This window comes from Pongo abelii, chromosome 3, assembly GCF_028885655.2.
Source record: "Pongo abelii isolate AG06213 chromosome 3, NHGRI_mPonAbe1-v2.0_pri, whole genome shotgun sequence".
Taxonomy (NCBI): domain Eukaryota; kingdom Metazoa; phylum Chordata; class Mammalia; order Primates; family Hominidae; genus Pongo; species Pongo abelii.
Genome location: NC_071988.2, coordinates 171,930,570 through 171,944,130, shown reverse-complemented (window position 1 = coordinate 171,944,130; position 13,561 = coordinate 171,930,570). Strand labels below are relative to the sequence as shown.

Here is a 13,561-nt window from a genome sequence, read left to right as displayed (position 1 = left end):
CAACCTGAATGCCCAGTGATGGATGAACTGATAAGGAAAATGTGGTATATACATACAATGAGATATTATTCAGTCTTTAAAAATGAAGCAAATTCTGCCATATGCAACAACATGGACAAACCTGGGGGACGTTATGTTAAATGAAATAAGCCACAGACGAACAAATACAGCATGGCTTCACTTACACAGGGTATCTAAAAAGTCAAACTCATAAAAACAGAGACTAGGATAGTGTATGCCTGGGAGTGAGGTGAAAAGAAAATGGGAGGCTGCTGCTCAATGAGTATGAAGTTCCAGTTATGAAGATAAGCAAGTTCTGGAGATCGGCTGTACAACACTGTGCCTATTAGTTAATACTACCATACGCTGCACTTAAATTTGAAAGGGCAAATCTCATGTTAAGTGTTCCTAACACACACACACACACACAGACACACACACAAATGTTCCTTTTAGGACAAAGAACTACATGGAATCTTATGTAGGTGGAAATTTTAACAATAGCAATTTTAGGCTACTTTTCTATCAGTTACTATAAAGTCTCTCATACACCTCTGTTAAAGTATGTCCAGTAACTGCCTAACACAACTAACTAGTTTGTAATTATAAACTGTCTTGACATTTGTGGCAGATATTGAGTTGTATAAAGTTTGGACACTGAGACTATGCCTAACTCTAGGAGTAGAAGCAAGCACTGAACTTAATGATAAAAAGGAAAACTTATTTACAAATCTAAAGTGCAAGGACTCTTCAAACTTAGAGAAAAGGATACACACCCGCATACTTAAATATGGTAACACAGAAAAAGGAAGACAAAAAGGAAAGAAAAGGGAAGACACTTCAGGTCTAACATCAGTAAAATCTTAGGAACCTAGAGTTTTTCCTAACTTCGGAAACTAAGAAAAACATTGCTTCCAAAAGAATGTAACCAAGGAAAAGATATTTGCCTCTACAAGATGATTCGATACCCTTCATCAAGCGCGGCGTTTGTGTGAGACCGGGTGGATTATAATTTCAAGGTCCATTTTAAATACATCACAGATGAGTTCCCACATCCAGCTGGTTAAGAAAAAATACAGAGTAAGAAAAAGTAAGACTGATTAATTATTCTGTCATGGCAAACAACTTAATTGAGTTTCCTGGCCAAACCGCACAGAATGTAAACTTAAAGGAATTAGCAGACTAACACAAAGTGCACTGCTCTGGCCCAGATGCTGTTCCCACTCCATACTCATTTGCCTTGTCTCTGAACCATTACTGACATATTTGCTCAATGAATATAACACCTATTTCTGCAGAGCAGGACTGGGGACACAAAATAAGATCTTTCACCTCAAAGACCAGTGCTTTTTCAATACACCTACAGGCAAGTGACTGAACCAAATCATCTCCTAAAGTCACATCCAGTTGTACGGTCTGTGATAACTTCTACCGAGAAGGGGGTACAAAAGCTACTTTGACCCTATGAATATCTATGAAGAAATAGTTACATCCACAAATCCATGTTTGAGCACTGAAATCTGGGAGGAGTTTAACTGAAGGCCAAATAAATTAGCTAAATGTAAAAATGAAAATCCCACCCAGTAACCAAAAAGCTTTGTAGCTTACCCACTGAGGAAGAAATCGTATCTAATCTCCTGGGTAGGATGGAACCACCAGATCAGATCTGTGATCTGGTTTTTGCTCCTCATACGTGGGGCCAAGCATATCCCAAAATCTACAGGAGCTCACTATAGGAATTTTCATTGTGCGTTTTTTGTTTGTTTGTTTTTTTACATTATGTTGAGATGGAGTTTTGCTCTTGTTGCCCAGGCTGGAGTGGAGTGTAATGGCTCACTACAACCTCTGCCTCCCAGGTTCAGGAGTTTCTCCTGCCTCAGCCTCCCGAGTAGCTGGGATTACAGGCGTGCGCCACCACGCTCAGCTAATTTTTGTATTTTTAGTAGAGACAGGGTTTCTCCATGTTGGTCAGGCTGGTCTCGAACTCCCAACCTCAGGTGATCCGCCCGCCTCGGCCTCCCAAAGTGCTGGGATTACAGGCATGAGCCACCGTGCCCAGCCCATAGTGCATTTATTTTGATGATAAAACTTAAAATGTTTATGTAATCCTATTCTGGAACATCTGAACAACTACTTCTAAGTTAACAGTCTTTTGGCTTCAATTACTCTAACTATGCCAGGAATTAACAAGGAAAAAGGGAAGTGGACTTCATATGTATAAAAGACATGTTCACAGCAAGTTAAGGTGAGAAGACATAATTTTGCTCTACAGGAATACTCATTAGCTGTGCAAAACTGACTCATTACACAGCATTCCAACATACAGCACACCTAACTCAGCACTCAGTACCACAGTCACACTGGGAACACCAATTTAGTTTGAGCAAACAGTATCTCTAGCTTTATATTGCTATTTTGCATTTTTACTGGTAATGCACTTTTGTTGGTATTTACACTGTCAATATGTTTGGGTTGTATCACTATGTAAAACCTATATGCATAAGCATACCTAATTTTATATTTACAAACATTTAAGGGACAATGTAACTAAAGTAATTAAAGTAATTAAGGCAATACCTGGCTTCTGCAATTTGGATGTTGGATTTTTATATTGTTTTTAATCTTAAATGGCTAACATTGTTGAAGTTTGAGAAACAATGCAACCTTAAGGATACTGAGACAGAGAAACCTTCAAATTGAAACGTGGCCACCTAATATTTGTAAATAAACGGGGCATAGTACATATAGGGTCAGTCCTTCAACTGGTGCATTTAAATAGAGGTAAAACTTTCCTCAAAAGTTTCCTCAGCTTCTGAAGACCTTTGCTGAACACTCTCCTCCTTAATCTCTCATTCCTTTCTCCATTGTGCCTTTATTTTAATCTTGCTGTGAGTCAGAGGAAAGCTTAGCCCTCGGTTTCGAGCAAGTGATTGATAATGATGGTAACTCAAAAGTTTCAGTGCAAGTGATAAAGAATTCAGAAACCAGATGTTTATCCAAAAAAGAGGTGATGACGTTTAGAGGAAGAGAGAGAAGGAGAAATACAGGTTGGGTATTCCTTATCCAAAATGCTTGGACCAGAAAGGTTTCAGATTTCAGATTTTTTTCAGATTTTGGAATATCTACATTACCCTATGAGTATCATGCAAGTATTACTGATGTTTTCAACAGTATCTTTACACCACAGAACAGAGAATAAGCAACAAAGCAAAACAGTGAGTAATGTACATAGGTCTTAACCCCATGTAGAGCATTGTGGAGAACCTGCCATTGGTGCAGCCGGCCTACGCATGTGCCATTTTATTACTCCTTGTGAGTGTGCTTTCATGGGGGAACTGGGAATGCACAGAAAATATTTATCACAGCTGAAAGGGGCTGGAATGATCTTTTTTTCCCCCTTGGGGAGGCTGAATAAACTACATGTTGTGCACCTGCATTTTGACTGCAACCTGTCACATGAGGTTAAGTATGGAATTTTCCATTTGTGGTATCACATTAGTACTCAAAAAGTTTCAGATTTTTGAGCATTTTGGATTTTCAGATGAGGGACACTCAACCCGTAGCAGAGGAAAGCATGATCATCGTCTCAAAACTTCTGAAGGGTGTAATCCCAGCTGATCAGGAGACTGAGACGACAGGATCGGAGAGGCCAGGAGGCCAGCCTGGGCAACAAAGACTCTGTCTCTAGTTATAAAATGTAAAAAGAATTTTAAAAGAAAAAAGAAAAAAATCTGAAGGCTGCCATACATAAGCAGGATGAGACTGAAGTAGCTCTAGAATTAGAGGAAGAAGTTACAAGGACACACATTAAGAAAAAAAAAAAAGCTGAGGACCAACCACCATTTATCAAGCAGCCACTGCAGGCTAGAACTCTGCTAAATGTTTAAATACACTGTAAAATTTAGGTAGAACCTTCCAGAAACTGGCTTTGATCACTAAACTAAGAGACAAGTTTACATTGTACTATATCTCAAGTTCTCCCACACAGGTTTAATGAACAATACAACCAGTATTAAGTTTCTAGAACCCCTTTTTTTACCAGTATTAAGTTTCTAGAACCCCTTTTTTCTTGATTCTTCAGCAGATAAGGCAAAATACTATTAAATAAAGAGACCAAGATGATGAGCAAGGGCATTGGGGAGAGACTCTCAATGACTGCCTTTGAGAAATAACTGCATCTGTTGGGGCTCAGTAAACAATACCCCAAAATGAAGGCCTCAGTAGCATCCTCAGAGGCAAATGTTTTTCTCTGACTTTCTCCCGCCCCCCTGGCTGTTAGTCCCATTCACCTCCAAAGCTAGCCATAAAAACTAGAATCCCTCTTCTCCAAGGAAGGTCATAGTAACCCAAACCCTTTTCCCCCAAAGCCAGCCATAAAATCTAAAAATATTACTCTAATTTCCCCCTCACTTTGTATGTAAAAACTGGCTGCAAAGAAATGATTTGACCTACCTGGTTTGACTGTAGGTCACAAGACCCCCATTCCAGAGAGGGTCCTGCCCCACACCCAGAAGAAAGGAATGTTGCTCACAGAGGCCAAGAAGAATCTAGACAGACAGGCCTTGCTGGGTGTCCCAACTCAGTCTATTAACATTAAATGATGCTCTTTTGTCCAATCATACTTCTACATGGCTGTCCATACTTTGTTGAATGTAGGCATAAAAATGGACAATTTCCCCTATATCTTTGGGTCTTAATTCCAATGGCTCCTGTGTATACATGTTAAATAAATTTGCATGCCTTTTCTTCTATTAATCTGTCTCATCTCAGTGATTTTCAGCAAACCTCCTTGGCTTCCACACATTGCTATTTCAAAAGTTAACATAGTAATCTGAAGTTTTAAAAACATATAGTGAAGGAAGAGATCAATGAAAATATTTTAAAACATCTATTGTGAACATTTTGCATTTTGGTTGCAAGTAACTATAATTTAACAAATAAACAAAAGGTAACAGAGTAGGTCAAAATTGCAGATTATTTTAGTCCCTTAGTTTGAAAGTTAGTAAATGTTACAGTGTAATGAAAAGTACTTAGGGCGACCTCACCAAACCAGTATTTTACCATTCCTTTAGTCTATAAGGAAAAGTTTCTGACAAATTACAATATAATGACTTCTCCTTTAGGCTGCTGAAAACACAGCAAATAGGACAAAATATCCCAGGGATTAGGATCGAATTACAACGTGTTTTAAGGAATAAAAGAATATTCATTTAAGCTCTTGACTTTATTTCTGACTCACAAAATTAAAAAATTAAGATTGTGTTAAAATTAAGTATGAAAAAATTAGCAAAAACAATTGCTTAAAATTATAATGATAAAGATGAACACAACTAAGCCTTAGCTATGGCAGAGAACTCCCGTAGACACTGAAAATATTAGCGGGCTTAGAATAATCCTGGGATTTAAACACATAACGAGAAATAAATATGAAAGAATCTGGTTGTGGGCCAGGCACGGTGGTTCACGCCTGTAATTCCAGCACTTTGGGAGGCCAAGGCGGGCCGATCACGAGGTCAGGACATCAAGACCATCCTGGCTAATACGGTGAAAACCCATCTCTACTAAAAATACAAAAAATTAGCCAGGCGCGGTGGTGGGTGCCTGTAGTCCCAGCTACTCGGGAGGCTCAGGCAGGAGAATGGCGTGAACCCGGGAGGTGGAGCTTGCAGTCAGCCGAGATCATGCCACTGCACTCCAGCCTGGCAGACAAAGCGAGACTCAGTCTCAAAAAAATAAAAAGAAAAAGAATCTGGTTGTGATAGCTGTCCAAAGAGAAAACTCAAGTCAGACATCTCAATCTCAGATACTAGTGAAACTGATAAATTCTTGGGACATAAATATACTGCATCATTTTTCTTGAAGAAAAATATATTAAAAAATTGATAACACAAAGGGGCAAGGAATATTTGCCTTTAACCTGAACTTATGCTACCTCTGTAAATCTGGCTAACTGTCCAACTGGCTATCTTAATAAATAAAGATTTTTTAAAGCATCTACATCCACCTATACTCAACTATTAAAACATCTTAAATAGGGCACAAAAGTAAAATTAATTTAAAAAAATCACTTGCCAGAAGCATTTGTTTCACGGGATAAAGGGATAAACAAGACAATTGTGGTCCCACCCCCTGTTGGGTTTGTAATTTTCCCTTTCATGAGGACAGTCTATGGAAAAGATCCTCCTGTATGTTACTGAGGTGTTTTAAGAACTCCATCTAAATCTGGGTAACTACATCTGATCAAGTACCCAGCCAACTTTCAAAGAGAGACATGGAACCAGATAGAGCCAAAATCATTTCTCTTTCCCACCCCCAGAAGCATTTCCCAAGATCAATGAACTTTAGAGGCAAAAGAAGACTGTATTAGTCCATTCAAGTTGCTATAACAAAATACAAAAACCGGAGTGACTTATAAACAGAAATCAATTTCTCACAGTTCTGGAGGTGAGGACATCAAAGATCAAGGTGCTGACAGATATGGTGTGTAGTGAGGGCTCTTGGTTCACTCATGGTGACTTCTCACTGCATCCTCACATGGTAGAAGGGGCAAACAAACTCTGGGGCCTCTGTGGGCACTAATCCAGCCTATGAAGTCTCTGCCTTTATGATTTATTCACCTCCTGCTGTGGGTTGACCGCATCTCCCAAGCTTCAGGTGTTGGAAATTTAATTGCCATTGTAACAATACTAACAAGTGAGGCCTTGAAGAGGTGATTAGATCATAAGGGCACCACCCTCATGAATGGATTAAGGCTGTTATTGTGGGAGTGGGTTAGTTATAAATGGAGGGAATTTAGCCCCATTTCCTCTCTCTATATCCTACATTTGCTTTCACCTTCCACCCTTCCACCCTTCCACCATGGGATGACCCTCAACAGTTGCCAGTGCCGTGCCTTGGACTTTCTAGCTTCTAGAACTAGAAAATAAAATAAATTTATTTTCTTCATAACTTACCTAGTCTGTAGTATTCTGTTATAGCAAGACAAAATGAACAAAGACACCTCCCAAAGACCCCACCAACAGAATGGACTCCATTTCCTCTCAGGTGGTAGAATGCAGTAGTTAAGAACACAGAATTTCAGAAGCCAGGGAGAAAGGGCTTCTGAAAGGGTTTCACAGGTAAAGAAAATTTTGCAGCCCTAAGTTTCAATATTAACTTTCCAAGTCCAATCACCATGCATGACTTTAGTGTGCACCATTTTCGACTCCTATGTGCAAATACCTTGTAACTAATGAGTTTATTTCCTTCTTACCATAATAAGTTCCACAGTTTCTATTATAAAACTTATTTTTCAAGAAAAAACAACTAAGTACAATCTAGGTTCTTGTGGAAATTCATTTTTACTTCAAAACTCTCAGAAACGTATTTTGGTTTATTTAACACTTTCAAAGAACTGACCTAACCAAATAGATGCAGTATATAGGTTTGGTAGGAGGACCTCAAACTTCATGGGCTTGATTTCTTTAGAATCTTATTTTTCTTACATGTTCATGTTAACTTCATGAAGGAATGAAAGTATCATTATCAAAATAACCAAAACTCTCTCATATGCCAAAAAACAATCAGCTTATTGTTTATGAAGGGATAAAAAGTAGAAATAACAAAATGACATTTTATTTTGGAATGAGAGAGGCAGACATAGGTCGCTCTTAATGCCTTCAACTCTTGGCAAGCACTTCATCAGAGATATACACCCCATTCTGTGATTGTTATCTGGACATGTGCAGCCTCATCGATTTTCTGGAAGATGGGTTCTGGCTAGGGAAAGGCAGCCCAGGCCATCATATGCTCCACCAATAACCCCTCAGATAATTGAAGGGTACATACACATTTTTAAACCAGAAGAGACCTAACTTAGAGAGGTGGTCTACCAACTGCTCCTCCCAGAGAAAAGGACACCAAGGCCAGGGAAGTGAGGTGAAATTTTTCTCAAATCTAGTCAGTGGAACTCAGGAATCCTGACTTGGTCAGGCACTTTTTCTACTGTCCTTGGTTATATCTCTTTAGGTCATCAAAACTTTACAAATATTTCAAAATGCTCAGGAGAGAAGACAAATGCTCAGAAGGAGAGAAGACACATGGAACAGAACTAAGACAAGGAATTATGAATCAGTCCCTAATAAAAAAGCTAAAGAACAAGTCATCTGGACATCCTCTGTTGGTTATTACAGATACTGAGCTCAGCAGGCTCACAGCTTAAGACAGCTCAACTAATTTTCCCAATACTGATTAAGAGCCATAGTCCTGCCGGAAGAGGTCCCCCATCTAGTTTTAAAGAATACACAGGATTACAGGACTGCACAGCATCAACTCAAACTTAATCCAGCAAGGGTGCATAAATCAATAAATTGAAGGTGCTTGTTGGTTTAGTGTAGTGCTGGAGGAGTGCCAGCTCACACTAGAACAGCTTTTAGTCTCCAGAGACTCTCAAGGTCAAGGGCAGAAGAAAAAATAATTTGAGCCATGCAAATTTGTTTTGTCATCTGAGTTCAGTGAGATTGGGCCTCTGAATGAATGTTCATGTCCTACTGTTTTGAGTCATCACTTTCTATTCTTCACTCAAGACATTTCAGAAAAAAACATACCTCTTAAACTACAAGTTTCATGGGATCGAAGAAGCAGAGCCTAGTTGAACATGATGTAAAATACTGCCTGAGAGAGCTTTATTAAAAATAATCAACCAAAACGAAATAAAGCAGTCAATTTTGACAATGTGGTGAATATATTACAGACTTATTTTTACTAATGCAAATAACTTCACAGATAGCTGCTTAATTCTCCTACATGAAAAATCTGAGCACACAATTTTAGTTAAAAGTTGAAACTATTTACATTCTGGAATGATTGACAGTAAGCATTCATGACTATTTTTCTTTTTTCTTTTTTTTTTTGAGACATAGTCTTGCTCCATCGCCCAGGCTGGAGTGCAGTGGCATGATCTCGGCTCACTGCAACCTCCGCCTCCTGGGTTCAAGCAATTCTCCTGTCTCAGCCTCCTGAGTAGCTGGGACTACAGGTGCCTGCCGCCACACCCGGCTAATTTTTGTGTTTTTTTTTTTAAGTAGAGATGGGGTTTCACCTTGTTTGTCAGGCTGGTCTCGAACTCATGACCTCAGGTGATCCACCCGCCTCAGTCTCCCAAAGTGCTGAGATTACAGACGTGAACTACTGTACCTATATTTTCTAAAAAAAAAAAAAAAAAAAAGAAAAAAAAAAGGCATTACTATGGAGCATTCTACTAATTTGGGGGAAAATTGAAGAATTATACAAAGATCCACTGTCAGAGAGAATTCCATATGACAAAAAAAGTGACTGTCCAAGTTTTCTTTTTTGCAGTAATTTTATTATATTAAAAACTTCTTCAAAGTGGGCAAAGCCATAAAAAAAATTTTGGCTGTGCAACTATTTGTTATATTATTTATCATATTTTGGTATGATTTGGACTCCATAGATAATGTTTTTTTCAAATCCCCATCCACTAAAAATCAGTGAATGATTTGAAGGAAATTTGTTAACAGTCAATTTGTAGTTGAAACTACAGTTGCAGAATTAGACCCAGTGGCCACGGATGCTGTGGGCGGTAAAAGACGCAATCTATACTATGTACTCCTATTAATGGACATGCATAATGTCCATCTTATCATCTCTCCTATGAGATTCATCTTTACATTATGTCAATTTTATGTAGTAAATCCATTGTTAAAATTTCTTTAGAGAAGGTTATTAACATTGTTGACTCTGAAGAAACCATACCAGGAACAGTATCCCAAGGGCATGTTGAGTAACAAGTGCTTAAGCAAACAGGCATTGCCTTGATCCTGCAAATCTGATCTTGGGTCAGTCAAACAATTGGTTACTCTGTTTTAAAATAGCTAGGCAAATATTGCTTTTAAGTGTTTAACATGATTAAGAAATGCAACAAGGCCCTTTGAACATTGTATCTTCCTTTTTTACTTATACTCCTCCAGCTATCCCCTTTACCTCCTCAAGAAGCCCTTAAAACCAAAACACACAACTGACAGAATGGGTGAAGTCACAAGCACATATGTAGACTGGAGAGACAATTTAATTTTGGCTGGGTCACGTTCTAGGCAGGGCAACAAAAACTTCTGATGGCAGTGACTAAATAGACAATCTCAACCACCTTTAGTTTTCCTCCATGTGGCTACATTAGCTCAGTAGAGGTGAATCGTAGATGAGAAAGTATATGCTGCAGGCACTGTGAGGCAAGGCATGCTGCCTAAGTTTCCTCATCTAGAAAATGGGGATAATGCCTTCAGAACAGAAAAGCATGCTGAGATAATATAAGAAAAACATTTGGCTTGATGCTCAGCTTCCTCTCCCTGCCAAGCTATTGCTATGACTACATGGAATGTGCCATTTGCATTAAGAAAGATGCACAAGAGCGGACTGTATGTAAACATGCAGTCAGCACACACCTGGGTTCTGCCTGGTCTTTCTGAATGTTATTTAGAACTGGAAACAGGTTCTTAACTACTGATAATGCCTTTTCTACCTGAAAAGAATGAGGCATAAGTATTGCAGGAATTCAAGGATGACCCAACATCCAGCCAAGCAGTCTCTTTGACCGAGGCATGGTTGACACGGCAGAATTACTAGTAAGTCCCCACTGCTGAATCCAATGGCCTCTATCATTCTAATTAGCTACTCTTATTAGAGGATAAGGCAGGAGAGATTGACCTTGATTTACCTTTTTTCCAACCAAATGTGGAAAACCCTTTAGCACAGTGATTGTTAACCAGGGTCCCACATTAGAATCACCTGGGGCGGGGGGGCTTTTGAGACTCCAGGCGCCTAACCCACACCCCAAACCCAACCAATTTAATCAGGATATCTGGAGGTTGGGGGATCAGGGTCCCACATTTTTTGAAGTCCCCAGCGTGATCCAAGATGAAGCCAAGGTTGAGACCTGCTGTCTAGGATCATCCCTCTTCACCTCAAGTAACTTCTGCTGCAAGGCAAACTAGGAAAGCCAACCTAGAGCATTTCACAACCACAGCTTCCGACAGCAGTCACGACAGGACCCCGAATACTGGAACATGACAGGTGCCTGCACCAGGGTCCACACCGAGGGTCCAACAGAGCTTATTAGTAGGGGATTACCCACCTCCCCATGGGAGAACCATTTTCTCAGACAGTTTGCACTTCAATACAAATAAGTTCAACAATCTTAGGAGATGCCACCAGTGCCTAAATTGGCCTGACCATCAGGAAATTTTCTCCTTAAGAGACAAACCTCTTGGGAAGGAAAGTCAGTGTGTATGTGGGCACCCCACCGCCCCCACCCCCAGCCAATCTCTAGAGAAGGAGACAGAAGCATCAATTCCCGTGCTGCTTGGAAAGCACCCGGCAGGCTCCCCGCTGCGCGGGCTCGCGCCCACTGCACCTGCCGGCGCTCAGCCGCACCTGCCGTGCAGCGCCCTCCCTTCCTACCTTCCAGCAGCTCGTCCAGGCTGGTGACCTTCCGGCTGCCGTCGATGGTGTAGATAGTGCGGACACCCTGGGGCAGGTTCACGTTGTCCGACAGGGAGCGGGTGAGCTCTATGAGGAGCGCATCGAAGGACCGGAAGCGGTCGCTGGAGATGGCAAACACCAGGCCCTTGAAGTAGCGGTCCCCGTTCCGGTAGAAGCGCGCCTTCTTGGCCTTCTTCTCCGAGCTGAGGGCCTGCAGGGTCCGCGTGCGGTAGAAGCTGCAGTGGGCACTGTGCGCCGGGCTGGGGATGAGCCCGTTCCCCTTGGGGCCCGAGCTGCTGCTGCCCCCGGAGGAGCTGGGGGCCCCTCTCCGCGACCCCGGCCGCGGCCTTTTGTCCCGTTCCTCAAAGTGCTCCAGCTCGATACTCCTGGTGCTGGCCATCGCAGCAGCTCCGAAGGCGTCTGCAAAAAGACGTTCCGGGCCGACTAAGGGTGCGAGCGCTGGTGCAGGGACGTCTGACTGCGAGGGCCCTTAACGCGCCGGGACACCTGGCTCTGGCATCCCGCCCCCTCCGCGCAGGTGGGGCCAAGAAGCCGCGGAGGTGCCGACCCGCCCGCGCCCTCAGCTAAAAGTGGCCGCAGCGCCGAGCTGCCCAGCTCATTGTCCAGTGCGGCTCGCTCCGTGCCTCCCGCCTGCCGGGGAGCCCCACGCCCCCGCAAGCGCCTCCTCCACCCGGCCACGCCTCACAAGTCCCGCTCGGAAGCCGGCCGGGAGAGGCAAAGTTGGGCCACCCGAGGCTCGCGCTGGGCCCGCGGGCGCACACAAAGCTCGGGCGTCTGCCGAGCGCTCCTGGGAGCGTCGAGGGGAGGAAGGAAGGAAGGAAGGGTGGGGCGGGGCGCGGAGCGTGGGAGAAGCCCCCGGGGGAGTCGCGCGGGCCCCCGCCCACGCGCGCGGTCCCAGGCCCGGGGTGCAGCGCCGCCACCTCGGCCGCGACCGGATCCCGCCCGCCGGGCAGCGCGCGCCGTTCGGGGCTGAGAGGGCCGTGTCTGGCCCCTTCCTCCCCCGGAGCGCGGCCCTAGCGGGAAATAATGCAGCCCGCCTCCCACGCAGCCGTCAGGCCCGGCCCACCGGCAAGCATCGGCGCTCTGGCCTCCCTCCGCCGCCCGCCGGCTGTCAGCGCTGGAGGAGGCTTCCCGCCCCCGGGGATGCCAAACTGCGGAGCGGGGGAGGAGGGGGCGGAGGAGGTGGCCGAGCGCCGGCGCGGGAGGAGCGGCTCCTGCGAGTCCTGGGCAGCCCCGCCCGCCTGACGGCTCCTGCCCGGCGCCGCGCGCTAATGGGCGCAGCCGCGACGCGCGCTCCTCCGCCTGGGAAACGTAACCGCGCAGGCCAAAAACTACAAAGGAAGGAGATTCAAGGGCAGGGAGCACATCCCCAGCCAGCCTCCCAGTGAGGACCCCAGGCCACACTACCGCAGAAATCCGAAGCCCAGCATTGACTTGGGGCCCACCATTCATTTTTTTTAAAGAAAGATTTGTTGCTTTATTAGAAAATCCTTTGAGAAAACAGCCTCCACTGTTTCCATTGCAGATTCGCTAATATGGTACGTTCAGTAACTTTGAATGAATGATGAGAAGTTATTGGGTAGTAGAGGGGGTTATGTAATCAACGAATATTTATCGAGAGCGTACCATGTGTCAGGCATTGTTTCTGTCACTGGGATGCCCTAACAAAGGAAAGAGAGACTCTGCACCCACTCCCCCACCCGCATATTTAATGTTGTCAATTAAAGCTTCTTACCTAAGAGGCCTATCATTTGTGAGCACCCATCATAGTGGAAATCTTAATGCCGTAGTGTCTATTCAACAATAAAAACATCTTTTCCAAGACTTAAGAGAAATACTAGTTATTTGCATTTTGTTATTAGGAAAAATAAAGCTCAAATATGTTTGATCCCAATTTGGCACGTGAAACCTTAGAACATTCAACACCTGGTTTTCCAAGCAGCCCTAGACAGCAATCCAAACTGACCTTTCAGGAAGAAAGGCATAGTTGCTTTTTCTCGGGTTGAACTGAGTCCTGGAAGAGCATGAATAAAAGAACGTAGAAGCACATGCAACGGTCTAGCAT

At 43.2% G+C, this 13,561-nt stretch overlaps 1 protein-coding gene across 6 annotated transcripts in view; it reads right to left on the bottom strand.

Annotated features, from left to right (window-relative positions):
• DCLK2 (doublecortin like kinase 2) overlaps positions 1-12,743 on the bottom strand; it is a 176,423-nt gene extending 163,680 nt beyond the window's left edge. For 3 of the 6 annotated variants that reach the window (XM_024246461.3, XM_054553559.2, XM_054553560.2), the window contains exons 1-2: positions 12,563-12,743; positions 11,455-11,895 (exon numbers count right to left, since the gene is read on the bottom strand). In XM_024246461.3, the coding sequence (XP_024102229.2) occupies positions 11,455-11,895; positions 12,563-12,572 (451 nt within the window). In that variant the 5' untranslated portion in view covers positions 12,573-12,743. The remainder of the gene's footprint in view (positions 1-11,454; positions 11,896-12,562) is intronic. The other 3 variants (XM_024246462.3, XM_024246463.3, XM_054553561.2) reach the window with 1 other exon arrangement.
• Positions 12,744-13,561: the final 818 nt, after the last annotated feature.